The 20,439-nt window shown below is 45.7% G+C and overlaps 1 protein-coding gene across 1 annotated transcript in view; it reads left to right on the top strand.

Moving 5' to 3' along the window:
* NFATC2 (nuclear factor of activated T cells 2) overlaps nucleotides 1-20,439 on the top strand; it is a 94,159-nt gene that overhangs the window by 13,792 nt on the left and 59,928 nt on the right. Inside the window, exons 4-5 of the mRNA XM_075019512.1 lie at nucleotides 14,123-14,325; nucleotides 16,475-16,647. Of these exons, the coding sequence (XP_074875613.1) occupies nucleotides 14,123-14,325; nucleotides 16,475-16,647 (376 nt within the window). The remainder of the gene's footprint in view (nucleotides 1-14,122; nucleotides 14,326-16,474; nucleotides 16,648-20,439) is intronic.

Below are 20,439 nucleotides of genomic sequence, written 5' to 3'. Positions count from 1 at the left end.
AGTGAATTTTAACTTTCGTGTTCTTGTCAGATGCAAACAGTACAGAAACAGAGAAAATTAAACAGGAGAGATTTTTAAAAGGTAGGCGCTCTGTTGAGGAAAGTTTGCATGAGTTAAAGGCACCTGGTTGTAAGGAAATGAAATTAAATTGTTTTCAACAGGTTCTGAGTGTGTTTGGCCCCAGAGCAGGAATGGCAGTGTTGACCCAGGGGTGACAGGGCTGGGGTTCTCCTGCCTGCTGCAGACCTGGTGCTGGGCACCCACAGCACTTCTCAAATGACAGACGTGAACACACCACCCTTGGGATTTTTCTGGAGTGCTAGGACCTCTCCATAGCAACTTTCTTGAATGCAGTGCTGTCTCTTAGACATTTGGACTTAAACATTGAGAAGCCAACCTTGCCCTGAGTGAGAGAAGCTTACCAAAGTGGTGGGATTTGTACTAAGGCTGAATGTCCCATTCGTGTCCCATACATTTTACAACCACTTTTGATATACTGCTTTTCCAATATTTTGATTACTTTTTCTAAAACACAAACGCCTTAAAAAAAAAAAAAAATCTGACTTTTTTTTTTTTTAAATTTCCCATTAAATTAACCCTCCACATGACTAATTATCCAGCTGAACCTTCTGGAGGAAGAGATGTTGGCTAGTTTTTGCAGCACAGTGTTGGCCTGCAATATTTATTTTTTTGAAAACTGCATTTTGCATGCAAGTTTCTTCTTTTGGGTGCTCTGAAGCTACAGACCAGCAGATCTCATATCCTCCAGGCCTTATCTTGTGGTTTATCTTTCTGATGCTGCTTCCTCTTCTTCACGTGTCTAGCCCCGAGAGTTTGTGCACAGGACTCTGCACCAGTTGTGCACTCCAAGTGTGGCAGGAGAAGAGTCTGGTTAATCAAAACCTCTGGCTAGATGGGCCACACAGAAGAGGGCATTTACTTTGCCTGGGGGAGGAAGAGAGAAGCCATGCATGCTGTGTAATGTTCACGCCAATTAGCTTCAGAGGCCATCTAGAGTCATATGGAGAAGCGTAGGCTCCCAGTTTAGGTGTTTGAGTCACTCTTGGGAGGAAACTACAGCTTGCTGTTAGCCATAGAGAAACTCAGGCTTCTATTTTAGGGATGTAAGTTGAATGCCAGTGTGAGTATTCCCTAGGTGTTAAGTCACTGAGAACAGCAAGGAAATCCTGCGTAGCAAGGACAAAGCTGAAGTCTGCGTGCACCTACCATCTTGCAGGTCCACCCGGTCACTGAGACTGCAGAGGAGGGGTAGGCATGATTAGTGTCCAACAATTTTTCACCAAAGCTGAGGAACAGCTGCTTATTTGTCCCCAGCTGCTCCAGTCAAGGCTCTGGAAGAGGTTGTCCGTTAGGAAAGGCAGTGACTGCTCCTGTGTAGAGAGCTTATGGATGTGATTGGGATAGAGGTGGCAATCCAAACACAAACCCAGCTCTGTCCAAGTTCACCCTGCAGCAGCACGCCCTGCCCAGAGGGGTAAAAATCTCCATCTTTGCATGCTTTTAGGCAAACATCTGCTAGGAAGGACATGGACATATTTGAAGTCTGCTTGGGCTAGGAGAGATGAACTAGATGATTCCTTGAGATCTCTCCCAGCATTATTTTCAATAATCGTCTAGGAGCTCCCACCTCTTAAAGGGAAGTAAAATTTTTGGGTTGTTGGCATTGCTCACTATCCTGTTGTCCAGGGGAAACAGGGCATGTGGTAGCACTTCAGTAACACTGGATGCTGGCATAGGTGTCTTTCACCTACTGCCCACAGGAAAATGTGGTGATCAGAAGCTCTCTGCTTCAGAGAGAGACAAGTTTTCAGTTCTTCAGCAAGGGTTCTGCTGTCTTGGAACTGTTGAAGGCAGTGATGAGAAGGAAAGATCTTTTCAGTAGCAAAGGTTGGGTCTGGATGAGCTTCACCTCATGGTCAAGCAGAGTCTGTGGTCCCTTAAAAGCCATAAAAATACTATTTTGAAGATATTCATTAAACTTAGTGGTTCTGGTTTTGTCCTACTGCTTTGCATGAAGCCAGATCTTCTTTTCAAGATGGTAATGATATTTCACATGATTGTGTGATATTTCAGGGAGTTCTAAGCAGAACTCTTGTCCTTCCCTCAAGGGAAGTGGAAGGAAAAGCTTTTAGGGAAGATGAGCAGTTGATTTATGCAAATGATTGTCCAACTGTAACCTGGATAGCTGATCTGTACTCCTTTCATTAGAAGTGGTTGCCTTTACACGTGTTGCAGCGCATGGGTATAAATGAGACAAACCCATTTCACACCATCGTCTTCCCACATTCTGAAGTCCTTTGGGTCTGTGAGATACATGTGTGATTTGCTGCAGCATTCACCTCATATAATTGAGAGTCACAGGGCACTGATTTCAGATGTACATCTGCCATGGACTGTAGAGAGGCTGAGGTATACTATTTTGTTAAAAATCTGTTTATGAGAACTCAGCTAAGTCTTGGGGTCAAAGAGTAAGTGTAGGCTTTTTTACTTCTTTTTGTTTTTCTTATTATTTCTAATTTTTCCCTAAGCACCTGTGTGTTTCAGACTTACCTTGCCGTAAACAATCCTCAAGGAAGCTGGTATTTTACGTAGCTCTTCAGCACAGTAATTTGTAGTCATATTCTCAAAGTAGTGTGCCTAATTCTGGCATTTTGGATTTTTTTTTTTGCCATCTCAGCAAATCCTTCCCCTGATGTATTGCTTCTCTAACTTACCTTTACAAAAGGCTCAAATACTTCTGAATGAAAACCAGCACATAAGTAACTGGTAGCTCATTTGCATCTCTCGCTTTGTTTCTCTCACTTCCACCACGTTATTAACTCCGTTCTTCATCAACAAACCTGCTTTTTTCCACTGCTTGCGTCAGATAATCGAATCCGCTCAGCACAACCTGAGGCTGCAGTGCTCGAGAGCAGCTGAGGACGTTGGTCCCTCGGGGCCCCAATTTTCCAAGGCAGCACCATGCCCAGAGCACACCCTGCATCAGTGGTGGGGAAAAACTCACTCCTCTGCGTTCTGGGGTCTCTGGTTAGTCAAAGGCGGTGGGTTAAACTGAGGAACAGGGCTGGGAGAGTGGAGGGAATGTTTCCTTCAGGTCAGAGCATCGGGGACGACTTCTTCCCCATCTCTTCCCCACAGCAGGAGGGGGGAGATACCACGAGTGGACTGAGACTTCAGTCCCTGCCTGCTGCCGCTATCCTAAAATCATGTGGGAGTTGTATTTATTTAACAAAAGCCTTGCCAATGCAGATGTCTTGGACGTCGGTGAGGTCTTCAGTCTCTTCTGTTCTTGGCACACACAACACTAAAAGCTGTTGACAGTTCCTCTAGCAGAGGTTCAGGAGCAGTAACCTCCAGCGTGGCAGTAATGGGCAAACTGGGCACAAGTCAGCTTTCCACTGGCAGCAGTGAATGTGGAAAAGGACGTCCCCCCGCGGGCTTAATTTCAGAAGCAAAGGGGAGGAGGTAATTCCGCTATGAGCGATCATCCTACTGCCATAATTACATCTCCTTTACTGGCTTGATTGTAGCAGTAAAAATTAAATACATTACACAGCTGTTTAACTTGGTACAACATCCAAACGCGGTCCAGGTGTACCAAGTCCCAGTGCTGAAGTGGAGGGCAGCGGAGGGCAGCGGGTACCCCGACCCATCACGCGGCTGTGTGTGCTGGTCTCCTCCTCGCTTCTCCTCTTTAAAGCAGGAAAGCTGTACAGAGAGGGGCTCCTGTTCAGCACAGTTGACCCAACCTTCCCCTGGGTTTTAACTTTTAAAATTTGGATGACTTTCACTGTGTGGGTTTTTTTTTTTTAAATTAAAAAGAAGCTGGAATGGTAGAGTTGTTAATGGAGCACACAGGAGCTGCTTTACAATAACAAACGTATGTTCCACTTTCCTTTTATATTTGAATTTTGCTGTATGTGTTTTCTTGTGGTTTCTAAGTCAAAGGAGACATTGTTTTCTAGCCTAGGCTTCGCATGGGACCTTGACTTTAACTGTATGTGACTTCCAACATTCAACTAATTCCTTTGCGTATTAGCGAAACCACAACTTTGATGGAAACTTAAAACCAAATCCCAGCTTGATACCATGATTCACACTCTCACAAGTAGGGCTGGGCTGGAGATGCGCTCCTGCTGAAACCCAAACCAGCCTGCCCAGGAAGATTTACTCTCGAGGGCCCATCAGAGGAGTTGAGTTTGTCCTTTTCTGTCCATCTTCCCAACTCCCTCTGTTCAGTGAAGGGGAAGTCTGAGGTCCGGGATGATGCCCTGCGTTGTTTGCACTTTGTGGGCAGGCTGTGCTGGGCTTGTGCAGCCGAGCCAGCTCATGCTGTGCAACGTCTGTACCATTCTCGTGGCCTTCCCCTTTCTAGGGAGCGGGGGCCTCGCACAGGCTCTCGGCAGCTTTTGGCTCTTGCAGGGATTTCTGCCCCCAATTCGAGAACAGTGTGTGACAGATTGACTGCATGTTTCACGCCTGATTTACCTGCAGGACTATGGGGCTTGTTTGCACAACTGTGATGATTGTAGGTGCCTCTTGAGCTTTGAGCTGTTGGGTTGTGGATATTTTTACTGTCGTTACATGTGCTAATGCAGGGATAGATGTGCAATGCCAAAAATGCAGATTTTGGGGACATCTGGGAAATTCTTTTCAAAACTAATATCCCATCAAACATAAGGGTAGGTGAGTAGGTCAGTACCCCTCACACTGTACTGCTAGCATACTGCTAGCATGGCTGTACCTTGAGATCTATATATCTGAAAGCTCAGTGAAGCCACAGAGGAAATGAAATGGCTAGATAAATCAAAAGTAGTGTAGGAAAACACAGATAAGCCTGAAGTTTGCTTTTGTTTAGATGCGAGACTGGACTGAAAAACAGGGAATATCAAATATGATATCTAATAAACCAAGATTAGAGGAAGAGCTGACCTGTGTGCTTTCTCTAAATAATGCAAGAAGAGAAGTGCTGGATAACAGTGATAATTAGCTAGTGGGAGACCTTAACTTGAGATGAGTTGCATCGTCTGTTGCTTAAAGTCTTTAAACTGGGTCTGCATCCCCCTGTGTGAAAGGGATGTTGTCACCCAGATGTTATGGCTGAGCGAGTGCAGCTCGCCCCTAAGAGGACAGGCAGGATTGCTCCATGGTGCAGTTGGGGTGCAGTTGGGATGCAGAGGTGCAGGGCAGATGATCAGTGAACCATATACCTCGAGGGAGCAGAGGGATTTTCCCTGCTTTGAGTGAATGAACAGCTCTCACTGAAACTTTTGAGCCATTCAGAAAACATTGCTTTTGATGGAAAGTAGTTTTGGCAGAGGTGAGGGCAAGGAGAGTACACCAACTGGTTTGAGGGTGATGCCTGTGCTATGCAGAAGGCTTGGGTTAGTCATTGGATTAGAAGTATGCTTGGATTAGGCAGATGCAAGATTTAGGCTACTCTTTCATGTATGCTCTCACTGCATGACTGTACATGGGGGAGTCAGCGCGCAGTAAACCAAAGTTCGAATTTATGGCTGTTTGCCATGAGTGTGGACACTTCCAGCGCAGCAGTAATGCGGACATAACTCATCCCATTCAGGGCGCTCTCGAGTATCCACAGGAGAAGTTCCTGCAGGGTGGATAGTGTCCTGTAAACTCACATCTGAGCTCTCCCTTCAGGGGCTTCACTGTCCAGCTAAGCCTCCAGTTCCTCCCTTCCTCTCCCAAGACCGATGTCTATTGAATTGGAAGTGCCTCGTGCCAAGCAAGGACTCGCACCTGGGTCTCCCATGTCCGGGGGGAGCGTCACGCTTGCTGGGCTAATGGCTGTCCAGGGGTAAAGGGACTGGTTTCCTCCTGCCTGCTGCTGCTTGGTGAAGGTTTTCTAGGGTCTCTATTTCATTCGGAAACAACTGTTGAAACCCTGATGCTTCTGGCAGACCTGAGTTACTCTCTCTGAGCATGTCTTGTGTTGTGGGTTTCAGCATGAGAAAGAAACTGGGGAGGAGAGAGGTTCCTGGGGCTTGCTTTTATTTCTCTCTCCCCCCCCCCCCCCTTTCTTTTTTTAATTTTTTCCAAAAATGCTTTTTGGCCAAGATCCTTTCCAAAATCTGGCTGACGTTCAGTCAAATAGCCAGTGCCTGAGCAAAGGCCGTGGTATGATTCCTGGACCCCAAACCTGCATCACAGGAGGCCCAGCACTAAGGCCTGGCAGAGGGCTCAGCTCTGGGGATTTGGTTCAGTGCAGTCAAATCCATCATCTCAGGCTGAACGGAGTAACTCCAAGGTGCTCTTGCTGCTCCCGCTTGTCCCATCTTCCCCCTTGTCAGCACGGTTGCTCTCAAGCTTTGTGCCACGTCTCGGTTGCACAGGATGATGCTCCGGGGGCTGCACCTGAAGCATCGCTGCCTCGCTTGTCTGCCGGGAAGGATGAATGGGCTGTGGCAGAGGAAGCTGCAAGGTTAGGTGATAAGAAAGCAGCTCTGCTTGCCACCCTTCGTTCTGCTCCAGCTGGGCTGAGGCCGGTTCCCATGGTGTCTCCGGCAGCCGGCAAGGGAACGACTTTGCTAACGGGTGGCAGAGCCGTCTGCTGAGAAACTCCCCCAGTGCGATTCTGTCAAAATCAGCAGATTTGCGCCCTCTGATTTACTTGTGGCAGAGAGCGGTTTTTTGTGCTGGGGGAATTTTGAATCTTTTGTCATGAATGTGAATGGAAGCTCTTTAATTACACAGCTGGTTTTCTTAGTAGGAAAAAATTCATATTTTCACCCAGCTATGAAAATCTGATCTCCAAATTCCCATATCTGCATATGTGCAGTAGTCAGATGCATAGTGCCTCTTCTTTTTAAACTTTCAGTCGAGATAGTCAAAGCATCTTGAAAAGAGGATCAGCCCTTTGTAGGGGAAGGGAAACTGAGGCACAGAGAGGAAACAACTTGCTTACGTTGCAATGTAAGGTCAGTGTCAAGACAGTCAGGAACACCCCCCCCCCCCCCCCCCCCCGCAACTGCTTTCCCCCCAGAGCTGCTGTCTCTGTCCCAGACCAGTATTTTAACCCCACGTGAAAGCAGAAATCCCAGTTAGACACTGGGAGTCTGGTTGTCATTTACTGTAAGGAGCAGCACAGCAAATGAGATTCAGTCCTTGGAATTTTGACAAAATTATCACCAAAATAAGAAACACTTAAAATTGAGTATAATAAAAACTCATCATTTAGCAGAATCAGATGTTCAAAGGATTATCTTTGGAGGCCTTCTTAGACTGCTTTGTTAAGGAGCAAAAAGAACCAAGGCAGAGATTTCCTTCTGGTTTGCGTTCTTTTGCTACGTCCCAAGTACATTAAATTGAACAAAAACATGTGACAAGATTCAACTTTGTTGCTCAATGTCAGCTCTAAGTAAAGCAGGCAGGCAAGCTGCTACATGATACGGTGTCCGGATGAGGTCTTTGTCTTAATTACTGACAGCTATTGATATGCCACTCTCCCTGAGACAATACAGTGACATTTTCCATCTTGGTAGGAGTACTGTTGAGTAAAGACTTCCCCTCAAATTCCTTGAAATTGTTGAAGCCAAAGGGTATTAATGATGAGAATTAATGATAAAATCCGAGGCGCAGAGTTGCTTCCACCAGGAAGGGAGCTGAATAGGCACGACAGAAGCGCTGTGCCAAGGTGGGGCTATTCCGACAAGCACATCTTCCTCTCGTCCGCTGCGGAGTGTCCGAAAACTCACAAAACCCAGCCTCGGGGCTGACAGAGTCCGAGCGAGGGAATAGTTTGTGGTGTCAAAAAGCTTTGAGGCACGGGTTTAACTCTGCAGCCTCTCACAGTTTCTAGAGGAAGGTGGGTGTTGGGGGAGCTGGGGCTCCTTCCTAGGGCAGCCGGTGCCACAACCGCGTGCCGCTCCTGGCAAGCCTCTCACTGCTTTCTTATCTGCTTGGGTACAGCAGGAAAAGGGAAGCAGTAGGAGGAAGCGATTTCTCACGCGGCTTTGTATTTGCTTCTAATTAAATGTTGCTAGTCGAGCTGTTTTCCCACTTTTCGCTACCGGCCAGGGATGGTCTATCTGAATCACCCCGGTGCTGTTCTCAAAGCTGACCACACACATGCACACCCTCCGCGAGGGGAAGCTGGAGTGACTTCCACGGGGAGACAGCAAGTAATGTGCAGCGGTTAATGGACTAAGCCTCATGTTACAGTGAGCTGAAATAAGCAAGAGATGATTACTTTCAAGCAAATAAAATCACCAAGACTAGTGAATTCATTCCCCAATTTTATACTTTCCTTCTGGCAGTAGCTTGCGTTGTCTAGACAGGAAGATGTGTGCAATCAGCTTTAAAGATGCAGCTTTATACCTCCCAGGGGAGAAAGACCTAAATTTCTGACAAGCAAAGCCCTGGTGGGATGAATGGGAAACAAACTACTCCCTTCTACTCTCTAAGGCAATCGGTGTCTGTATCGCACGGGTTCTCACTGTGGCTCTTCAAAGGTGCCCGTAAGATTTGCAGATGCTCCTGCTTTTGTCTTGCAAAGCCCATCACTGTTTGCATGCGGACTTTCAGATGTGCAACACCCAAACTAGAAATCTCCAAGAAAATCTGGCTCTGAAACCTGTTGCGATACTGGTGGAAACCGAGGTGCTGCGGGCGGTGAGCGGTGTTACCGCGGGTTTGTGCCATTTGCAGAACGAGGTCAGTAACTCCTGCAGCAAGGCAGAGCACAGGGGGATGGCGACCTCGGGTTTCTCACCGAGCTTTGGCTGCTTGTCACCTGCGGGACCCAGCAAATCACTGCACCTCTCTGCCCTGGCTTTCCCACTTAAGAATAAAAAAGTTACCTTACTTATCTCCTTTGAATCCTCCCTCCTCTTGCTAATAATGTAATTCTATATAAAATATAATAATATTTAAACTCAAGTAAACATGTCCAAGATTTAAAGATCTGAATTCCGAAGGTTTCACTAAATTCCCCCTGTACGTGCTTATGTTGTATCTATAGGTGACCGCCTACAGAATCTTTAAGGAATTTGCCTTTCTTTCTGACTCTGCTGTCAATTTGTCACTTGGTTACCAGACAGCATAACTAAGCAGTGTTGCAGGCGTCACTTGTGCAAAAAGATTTGCTGTTCATGCAGCACAGCAAAGGTGAACCTCTGTTTTTAAATCCCCACAGCCAGAAGCAATGCCAACTACACAAATGCAGAGTTTGGTTCATCTGAATACTGGGGTAGGGGCAGATTTAGATGTGAATTTTAAACTCTGGCTTTAAGTGCTTGTATATTTGGAGCTGGGGGTCTCAGTTGGTAAGAAGACCTGAGTTTTGAAATAGTGCAGGAAAAAAAAGAAGTGTTGTTTCATATGCCTAATGTGTGGTCTCAATGGCTGCGGTTGCTGGTACCGTCACAGGAATTGTGTTCGGGTGGGTAACTGGGCTGCCAATAGACAGCAGCTAAAGGCACATCTGCTCATTTTTTGCATGCAGAATTACACGTGCCTTCCTGAAAATGGCACTTAAATACCCCCTTCTCCCCAATTTGACTAGTATTGATCCACAGATGGAGTGGAGAATGAATGAATTTTATTTATGCAGAGGTGAGATGGTGATTTTAATCATGCCACACATTTCCATTTTGTTTAGAAACCCAATCATAGCAGCAAACCAAACAAGAAAAGTCTCCTTGTTTTCTGAATGATGTTATTTGTTTATCTGCCAAAGTGCTTTGCATTTCCTCAGGTCACAGACCAGCCCATGTCTGGCTATGTTAATATTATAAGAGTTATGCAAAAGCAAAGTTTTAAGAAAAATCTTTCAACTGAAAGAAATAGGATCTTAAAATCCCAAAATAGAGTATGGAAAGGTACACATCATGTCTGGCTTCTCTTTCCCCTTGTGGCAAATGTGACTCAAAGGAGTTGGGTTTTTTCCAGCTCGATCTGTATACAGTTTGGGGGAGTTTTATTGTGAATAGGTCACCTTATAATACACAAAAATATTTCCTCCCAGAGTTATGTATTCATAAATCTTTCTCGATTCTCACTCTCTTGAAACTGAAATCCAGATGATTTTGTTTTCTTCACGGAAAGAAGAGTGAAAATGAGTAAAGGAACACCTTGGCGCGGGGCTGGTCCTCTGTTCTCGTCTCTGCCGAAACTCCCGTTGCAGGGCTTTGCGCCCTCCCCTCGGGCAGCTGCAGGCTGAGCTGCCGTCTCCCTTCCCGTGAGATGAGCAGAAGAGTAGGACTGAAAACTTGAGACTTTCAAGCGGCTTGGTTGTTGCTAAGGGAGGAAAAAATGAATTGGAAGTTATTATTTAGAAAATATTTTAAGTCTTCACTTGTCTGTAGGGTTCTTTAAGGCTCACTTTTGCTCCTTCTTTGCTCCACCAAAGAAAAGATCAGCGTTACGGTTAAACGCTAAAGCAGCTGCCTAGCACAGTGGAGGTGAGTGTTTGTTGAGAGTAACAGTCTCTTGTAGTAGTTCAATTTTCAGGAGAGACATATATCTGAAACATAGCTTTAACAGGTTCTTTCTTTCTAGCTCACAATGAATTTTTCTATTTAAAAATGCAGCACGAAATATTGTCTCGTTTCTGTCCCTGCAAAGTAGGGTTAGCTACTTAAAGTTAAGTTCCTGAAGCGTTTCTGTGGGCTGTCCATCTTCATTTTTTGTTCCTAAGCGATCCTAATATGTTCTTAGCAAGTGAAAGGTAGATGGAAATGCTTATGGTAAATGATCAGCTGTATTATCCTTTAAAACGTAATCAATTAATTCAAGGTAAGGACACACCCTTTTAAATGGAGACACCTGTCTCTTACATATATTTTTTCTTTGTATTTGCATTTTATAGTTCTATTTTGATTTTACAGTGATGTCATCCCAAAGCATTGCCATAATGTCATAAATTACCAAATAATTATGTTACTTTCTTCCACTGATCAAACAATTGATTTAAAATCTGGTCCTGTGAAGGACCAGAAGGCCTTTTACTATATGCTTTATACCCCCTCGTCCAACAGATGATACAAACGTTGCCATATGAGCAGGCAATCAATTCTCTTCTTTAAGTGCATATACATTTATACAGACCCAAACCCACAGACATACCTATTATTAGACCATGAATAATTTTACCTTGGGAGCTCATTCTGCACATGCGCAAAAACACCACTTAAAATTACTTTTAAAGGTGGCCAGTATGAAAAACTGTGTACGTAGCCAGTTCTGTTACAGCTGCTACTGACTGTGCTCACTGGGGGCAAATCATCTTTTGTAATTTATTATCTGTTTTCCTCCATCCCAGTCTCCCACCTATAACTCTGGGATTTTGTTCTGCCTGGACAAAGGGCAGAGTGAAAGCTGCTTTGCTGTCACTGTAATAACCGTTCCAGTCCAAAGGATGCTCTTGTCATCTTACTGGATCCACAAAGAATTACTCTGTCAGGCATGACAATGAACACGCTCAGAACTTGAAAACTACTCTTCTCCCTCCCCTTGTAAGGATAAGATGGCTTTTGGTCATAGAACGGCTTTTCATTGAAGGCCAGGAAATCTTGGATTTTTAAAGTACCATTCTTAGGATGAGTTTCAGTATGGCTCCCAGAGAACCTGGGCTTAATGGGCCCCTGTGGATAAACAGGGGCTGATCCCTACATTCATGCCTGTTCCCAGATCTATCATTTTGACCTGTGTCGCCTTTAATCTTCTATACACTCTGTGCATTTCTAAGTCTCCCCGAGACTGCCATCGTATTTATCACATTCTTGGCAACGCTGCTTCTCCAATACCAAGCCTTGTGCTTGCAGTCCAGCTCTGCTCCTCCTCCACCTTGCTCCCAGAGCCAACTGGCATGTTTGCACAAAGCCTCGTACCCTATTTTCCATCCTCACAATCTCCCGAAGCGCCTGTGTGAGTGAGCTATCGTAGGTGTCTGAGCTGCGGCTGGGCTGGATTCTGTAATTCTTTCTTGCACAACCCCTACTTAAGGCCTGTTGACTTCAATGGAGCTATTCATGTAAGTGGAGGCTGCAAATTCGGGCCCTTGGGTTCTAAGGTCTCTGGGGCATAGACCCTGTCTTTGTATGCCTCGCAAATATGTGCTAGATGAGTAATGATAGCTCAGAAGAGTGAGTGTCGCTTTACATTTGCCATACTGAAGGAAGGTTGCCAGGATTGCATTGATGCTGCATGTGGTCCCCTTCCAGGGGGGAATTAATCCTTCTATGTAAAGATACCTCCTGCTGGCTGGTGAAAAGAAAAAAGAAAAAAAAAAACGGTTTGGCCATGAATACCATTAGCTTAATCTTCCTTTTCTCTGATCTTCCAGTACTATTTGCTTTGTATGGCTTCATCAAGGTTTTGCATGTGGATGGAATAATTGAAAACAAATTTACCATGTCTCAGACCATAAAGTTCCCTTTCAGCTAGATCACTGGCTATGCGGTAGATAAATGTCTGGTTTTCATTTTTGGTTATGTGAGAAATTTAGAATGGTTTGATTTGTAATTTTGAATGTTAATAAAGAAGGAGAAATTTCCTCGTCTCCTGGCCTATAGAGGCATTCTGGCTTTCTTGCTCCTCTTGCAGCAAATACTGTTTATGAAAATGTTATTTAGTACAGAAAGAAGAGTCTGTTTACGTCTTTGAACCCTAGAGGTCCAAGTCTCTAAGGTCAGCTAAGACATCCTTGTGCTGTACAGTCACAGACCAAAAATGCCATCTCTACCTGTACAGATAATATTTTACTGCAATGCAAGAGGACTGGCTGAAGGTGAACCAACAACTGGGGGAAGGATGAGTTTCAAAGAGCAGTGAATCAACGCCGGCCCACATAAGTGATTTCAGGAGAACAAGAACGTATTTCCTTTTAAGACTAATTAAGAATTCTGCAGACAGGAAGATTTGTAGGGTGGAGATGCAGATATTAAAAGGGAACATCCTCCCTGGGGGAAGAGGCTGATGGGCAGAAAATGCAATGCTGTGAGTGTTCCAGAAGTTGATACTGGTGTTTGGGGCTGGATTTGGGAAGTTGGGGAATAGGTGTTGATCACTGGGTAGAAAAAGAGAGGTGAGAGGGCAAAGAGAAGAGCAGAGCTTTGAAGATGAAAGCAGGCAGCTTATGTCTGCTATGAGGAGAAGCTGGAGAGATGTGAAGCTCAGGGTGACTTGAGCACAGTGAGAGGTTGGAAGGAGAATCCTTCCAGCTGGGTTTGAAATGGTTGTGAGCTGGGGCAAGACTGCACCTGCCAAGGCCAGAGAAAGGGATGTGGCAGGGATCATTAGTTTCTGAAATGTTTATACATTGTTTAACATTTCAGTTCTCAAAATTGCAGACCCATTCGCTAGATACTTCCTGTTTAGGGGACACCCCCCCCCCCCCCCCCCCCTTAATTTTAAACTGCAGTTGAGGTAGGAATCACAAGTCGAGCTGAGGCAAAGTCATTTTACTGAATGTTAGGCTGGACAGAAACTAGGGTTTGCAAGTTGGATGTCACAAAGGGACTGGTTTAAAGCCCCCGATGTCAATGGGCATCTTCCATTAGCTTTGATAAGGTCTGGAGAAGGTGCATAAAGGAGTACCACGTATATAACATGTATATGAAGGCAAGCGAGAGACTGTGTTTCCTGCTGGCAGGGAGCAGGAACCGCTGCCCAAGGCTGCAGGTGTGGGGAGTCAGCTCTGCTTTGCAGCTTTATCCACCGCACAGAAAAAAATCTTCTGAACCTTATTTAGGAATCAGTCATCACAAATTAAACACGTGTACTCAAAAATGTACCTTTTGAGGGGATTTATCAATCTGTTTTGGAGACAATCAACAAATTTCTGGTAATGGAGAGCTTGCCTGGAATTTTTTCTTAGTGTTATATTTTTTTTCTACTTGATGTATTTAGTATTATAACCATTAATTACATGTTTTCCATTAGCTCCCTTCCCTATGTATCACGGACTCCAGCAAATACGCTTAAGAGGATGTCTGTCTCAGAGAGCAGGAAAGAGTCTGTACTACGCGTATCTTTATAAGTATCTCCATATCTGTATATATGTCTGTAGATCTATTTGGTTTCCTGACATGAAGGCATTGCAAGCCCTGTGTGTGATTACAGATTTTTAATGTCTTGCCAGCTTCACGGTTACATGGAGAACAAGCCCTTGGGTCTTCAGATCTTCATTGGGACAGCAGATGAACGGATACTTAAACCTCACGCTTTCTATCAAGTCCATCGCATTACAGGAAAAACCGTCACCACCACCAGCTATGAAAAAATCATTGGCAACACCAAAGTTTTAGAGATCCCACTGGAACCCAAAAACAACATGAAAGCAACGTAAGCACATTTCTTTTTACTCGCAAAGTTGAGGAGGATTAAATTGGCATGTGAAATTCTTTCTCCTGTGGAAAGGAGTAACTTAAATGAATAATGATGTCTGCTCTGGAGGGACTCCCCTTTCCAAAGCATCAGGATGATATATGAGTGTAAGACCATTTTTACAAAAGCATGAGCAGCAGTTACAAGCACCTGGGTTAAAGCTGCTCGAAGAGTTGCCATTCATCAGCTGACCGTGCAGGCATTTTTGCTCTTTACCCCAATTGCCGTGGTGACTACATTGTAATCATCTGTCATCTTCAAAGTCAGAATGGTTTGCAGGGCAGTAAGGAAAACAAGATTCAAATCTCGAGTCCTTATGCTGCAGGCACGCAATGAGAAGCAAGGAGCGGTAGACAGTGGAGGAAAGGTGTACGATTCATTTTACAACATCTAATGGAATAGAAAACATCTATTCTGAACTCAGCCAAGTGCTCTGGCCATGAAATCGCACTCCCTTGTAATAGGTTCACAGAAAAGCAAGTACAGGCACATCTTTTCTGTATTACTCCTTCCAGTTTTATGGAGGCAGAGGGATGAAGTGGGCACCAGTCTGAAGCTTCAGGCTTGAATGTGTGCCAGGCAGCATGAGAGTGATTGCTCTGCAGAGGAAAGAGCTGTATCTCCATCCTTCAGAGGATACTGAGAAAATTGGCAGAGCAGCTATGTTTTTAAGCCCCCCTACTTCATCGCAAAATCCCCATTCTTTCTTTATATATCTTTTTTCAGAAAATATACCTCATTCCTCCCTTTCCTTCAAGCCTCTCCTTCCCTCTGCACCCAAGGAAATAAATAAAAGTCCACATCTCAAACTTAAGCAGCCAAATGCTGAATGGAACACGATTGTCTGTTCCTAACAAGTAACCCTGGAGTAATAAACCCCTGCACACATGCAATGGCAAGGAACAGTGTGGGTGTAGGAAACAGCTTGGGGTTTATGCCTCCCAAAATGTGTTTTTAATTCATATCAAAAGAAGAAAAATGGTGTGTCTTTAAAACTGATATCAAAAGGGGTTGGCAGTGCCTGTTTAATAACAGGGCTCACTGCACCCTCCGAGGACTATTGCTGAGCTGAAGATCTCAGATTCTGTAAATATTAATTGGCACATTCTTTTGGTGTAGACAGGCGTGTTTGCTCGGTTACGCTGGACTCTTAAGAAGTTAACCTGCACTTACACCAATATTAAGTTGCAATGCTGGTTTAAGCCATCCTAATCCTTTCATTGCTGCTCAGCCCCATCCTGCTCCCTATATCCTCCCTTTGTGCAGGGACATGGTGAACAGGGGCAGAGAACCATTTTCTGCTCTGCCAGGCTATTGTCTTGGCTGGGAACAATATCCCAGGGCTTTGGAGGATGGCGTGGTGACCTGGGCCAGGGCTGGAGACCCCAGTTCTAGCAGTAGCACTTACCTTGTCCAAAAGGAGGAGAGAGCAGTTTGGTTCCTGCTTTGCAGCTAAATTCAATGCTTGCATTACAGACTGTGGGGAAAACGTGCCTGGATGGTGCATGCAATTAGCTGGTTCAACTGCTGTGATTCCCCGTGGAGCTGAACTAATTTGCCCACGTGCAGGCAATAGCTGCTGTGCAGTCTCTGGGCACCGAGCTGTTTGCAGAGCTGGCGGTGGAGGCTTTAATGCTCTCTAGCTTGCGGAGGGCTCCGGCACAGCCTCAGCTTATTGCCTGCCCCAGCGTGTGCTTCTTGTTCTGGTTCATTCTCCCTGCCCCGGGGGACCGGGGTGGGCTCTGCCATGTGCACTCTTGTGCTTAGCACAGGAGGGAAATGAGACTCGGGGTTATAAAGTTTGGAGAGTGGCTTTGGCTGTCCCCAGGGTAGAGGGCACCCCTGGCCCTCGGCTGGGACCTGCTGAGCCACTGGGTCCAGGGTCTTTGGGGAGGGGTCCAGCAGCATCCCCCACTCACTGCCTGTCTGGGATTTCTTCCCCTCTAACTGCTGAAATGGCAATGTCTAAATCCTAAGCAAACTAGGTATTTGGAGCTGCTTTTAACCCAGAGATCGAAGCAAAGCAGCTTAATCCTCTTGACTGTCACCTATTTCCAAGCTATTTGAGAGCAGAAATGGTAAGCTAAACGGCGTGTGTGTTTGGCAGCATTGACTGTGCGGGGATTTTGAAGCTGAGGAACGCAGACATCGAGCTGCGCAAGGGAGAGACGGACATCGGCAGGAAGAACACCCGCGTCCGGCTCGTCTTCCGCGTGCACATCCCCGAGTCCAACGGCAGGATCATTTCTCTGCAAGCAGCATCGAACCCCATCGAATGCTGTAAGTATCCCCCGAGATTTGCTCCTTCTCCGTCTCTTGCAACAGCAATCATCTTGTCCCTCTGCTCCAGGCTAGCACTGAGGGGAGAAAACCAACACGCTCAGATAGGCGAACGCAAGGTGCTTTGCTCTTCCTGCGCTGGCTGGGTCTGTGCCACCTTTTGAGTGACCTGTGGCTCTTACCTCTATGCATTCCCTTTCCTGAAACAAGCCTTGGTGGCAAGTGGCTCTTCACGGTGTTTAGAGCTTGTGAGGACAGCGAGGGACTTCGGGGCTTTTGCAAAGTTTATTTATTATTGTGTTGCTGCTGGATCCTTCTGGCTAGCAGGTCTTTTCTGGGAGCAGGGAGCCAGCGTGGGTGCGCGTATAGGGGCGTATTTGCATTCTCCCTGTTTGTTCATGAGCATGCAAGCTGCCTGCCTTCCTGGGGTTGGTTTTGTTTTGCATAGAGGCACAACCAGAACTTGTTATCCGCAAGCTGGCATGTGGTTGGAGGTTTTGAATTCAAACCTGGGCTGGATCCTAGCACTGGGGCCAGTCCCGCCTGCCAAAGGAGTGACTGATCAGAGGAGGATCCTCTGATCTGAGCTGTGGCAGGAACACAACCGAAATGAAGAAACAGGTTTGACTTTGAGGCTCAGGCGCATCCTGGTTGTTGTTTTTTCTAGATGTCAGTGCTAAGGGGTGTACAGCTCAGGAGGCTGTGGCTGAAGCAGGAAAAGCCCGGGTTGTTCTGGTATTCCCCTGAGGGACAGAAGAAAACTTGCAGTTTTGATTTCTGGGGGACAAATCCTATAAGCTGAGAAACCTGCACCTCCCACTGATTTTAATGTACTGGACCCTGAGAAAGAGAGGCCTCTGACAAGGTGCCCCCCCGTGTCACAGTCATTTCTGGAAGGGCTCCACCCACTTTGCTGGTTCATATGCATCCTGTGATGCTTTTTGTTGGTAAATGGTGCCTTTTCAGCGGTTTGGGGATTTCGCAAATACATAATGAACAGTGTTCCTCTCCCTTTGCCGAATGACTCACCCCTTTCGCAGAACCTGTCTTGCCATAAATCATGTGAAGAAAGTCATTGAAGAGTTTCTCCTGTGTGAGTTTTATTTATTGAGACGCAGGCTTTACTTAAATAACAACTGCTTAGAATAAGAGAGGAGCCAATTTTGGATGGGAAATCAAGAGAAATTGTGGCTGGTGAATTATTGATGGCAGCTTTTTAAAAAACAGTAGAAACGAATAAACAAGGGAAGGCTAAGGAGAGCGTGATGGATATGTATGATCTCTTGGCAATGTTTACGAGAAGATACCAACTATCAGAGCATTTTAGCAGCTGGGTGAAGTCTCTGGGCACCATGATGGGGAAGGGAGAGCAGTGGGAGTAGCCACCACTTTTCTCCATAGGAAACAGTTACGATCCTTTATGGAACTAGATGGCTGAAACTATAGTGGTCTCCACACCAAATGTGTCCCTGCTGAAACAAAGGCCTATTTGCTAAAGGAAATGTTCAGCAACCTGCAACTTCTGTGGATAGGAAGGGAATTGTGGCAAAGGACCACCTGGCTTCTCCCTCAATTTCTTTTCCGAGTGGAGACAGTCCATTCCTGTCCGCAGTGGGGAGCTACTCGGGTGGGGAAACTCCAGGTGTAACTCCTACATCCACTGTACAGAAAAACAGCACGAGCCCAGAGCAGAGGGTGGATGATCTCTGGGTCATGCAGGGAGCCCCACGGATCACACCCCACTTATTCAAATTCTCCTACAGGAAAAGAAAATATGAGTTAGCCAGGCATTTTAAGACCCTTCCACAATTGCACATTGTATTTGTGCCCATCACCAAAGAGCGTTCAAGCAGAAATCTGGTCATGGTTTACAGAATAAGATCACATTTTCTTGAATTGTATGCGCACACCTAATTTGCCTGTGCAATGACTGCTATTTACAATGGCTTGTTTAAGATGTCTAGGCATTTCTTCTGAGATGTGTTTGCTTTGATGAGTCTTAGGGGCATAAAAAAGCCAAGAGTGGAGATGCCAGTAGAAGTGACTTATTTTTATGATTTTTTTAAATTAAAAAATGAAAATGTTGGCTGCATAGCGGACAGCAAAGTTCCTACAAGAAAAAAATGTATTTGTTCCCCAAGAAAAAAAAAGTAAGTTTTATTTTTGGTATACTGGATGTACTGGCAATTTGGAGAGGTATGTTAAGGACTGTGCTTTTCTGAACTCATGGAAGCAGAGTATAAAGTGATCTGGAGTAATAAGTCTCTTCCATTTAGTACGTATGTTGCATATTTAGCAACATTTTTGCATTTCAGTAGCACTTCCTGATCTCAGCCCAGTTCTGGGAAGATGGTTAAAAACATTAGTTGGTTCAGCCAGCATTAGTAATGCAAGCTAAATCACAGTAGAGATGATAACCTCAGTTTCTCCCAGACAATCTGCACATGTTGCAGAGCCCAGTCTCAGGTAAGCTCAGGTGCCCTGCTGAGAAGAGGCACGCTGGGGCTCTGTGACATTTTCTCCTTGTGTCCCACCTCCCACCTTCGTGTGCTGCTGGGATTCTCTTCTTTTTCCTTTGTTTGTTTTTTCTTTTTTTTTTTTTTGACATGGCCGCCTGGGAACCCTTATCCTCAGGGACTCTCCTGTAAGATCTCTCCTGTCTGGTAGCTGTTAGTAATATCCCGCCGGGAAAGCCTTAGTAAGTAGCAGCTTTAAGATAACTGGCCATTTCCCTACCAGTGGGGTTCCCCCGAGAGCGCTGTTGCTACCAACAGAATAGTTGAGTGCTCTCCTCAGCAGAAGCTGATCCCGGCTAAAAACTCCCGCCGGTGTCAGCAGATCATTAGCTGCAATGAAGCAAGAACTGTGAAGTATCTGCTTTTCACGGGGCGATTTGATTCCACCTCATCTGTGTCACATTCAGCACTTGACAGGTTTTAGAAGGGGATTTCACAGGTTCAAAGCATCATCCGGAGCAAGTTCCTCCCCAGGCAGCTGTGTGGGAGGACCAAGGAGGTGATATGTTGTTAAATGATCAGTTATGCCTCAAAATGGACCTCATATCCAGACAAGCCTGCACATTCAGCAGCTTGCAGCTTTTTTCTCCTCTTGCCTGTTGATTCGTTCTGAAGCCACCTGAGGAGGCAAAGGCATTTGAAGCTCCTCTGACAATTGCAGCAACAGGCCATCACTTATTTAGGGATAAAAAGCCACCACCTCATAGGTGTGGTGCTGGAAAGGTGAGAAAAATCCCTTCTCCTGGGTGTTGCTCCACGCCGAGTCTGTGAAATGGCAGCAAGCCCCACAGCCGCTCCAGGAGATGTCCCCGGGATCCACAGCCGACGGGTCCTTGGCCCAGCTCCCTGCCTGTGCACCCCCGCACACCTCGGTGCTGTTACTCGTACCACAGTTGTGCACGCCCAAACGTCCATCCCTGCTTGTGCAGGTCTGTGCTTTAGGCACAGGCATGAGCCAGCTCACGTAGGTGAGCTCTTGCTGGGCCAGGCAGTGCTATCACGGAGCTGCTATCACAGAAGGTGGTGAAATGGCAGGCATGAAGGTTACTGAGTTAACTTGTCCCTTCAAATACAGCCCTAATAGCAAGCCACGTGGCGAATCACTCATGGAGGGGCTTGCTATTTGCAGATCTGATCATTATTTTCAAACCATTAAGATAATTTCTGTAACATTAGTTCTATTAATTTGCTTTGATTTACCTTCCACTATGAGCTGAAACCCATTTCCCGGGGAGTGAGTGATCTCTGGAGTTGTGTTTCTACTCCTCGGCTGAAG

This window comes from Buteo buteo, chromosome 2 (genome assembly GCF_964188355.1).
Source record: "Buteo buteo chromosome 2, bButBut1.hap1.1, whole genome shotgun sequence".
NCBI lineage: Eukaryota > Metazoa > Chordata > Aves > Accipitriformes > Accipitridae > Buteo > Buteo buteo.
This window is presented reverse-complemented; position numbering and strand designations above follow the sequence as displayed.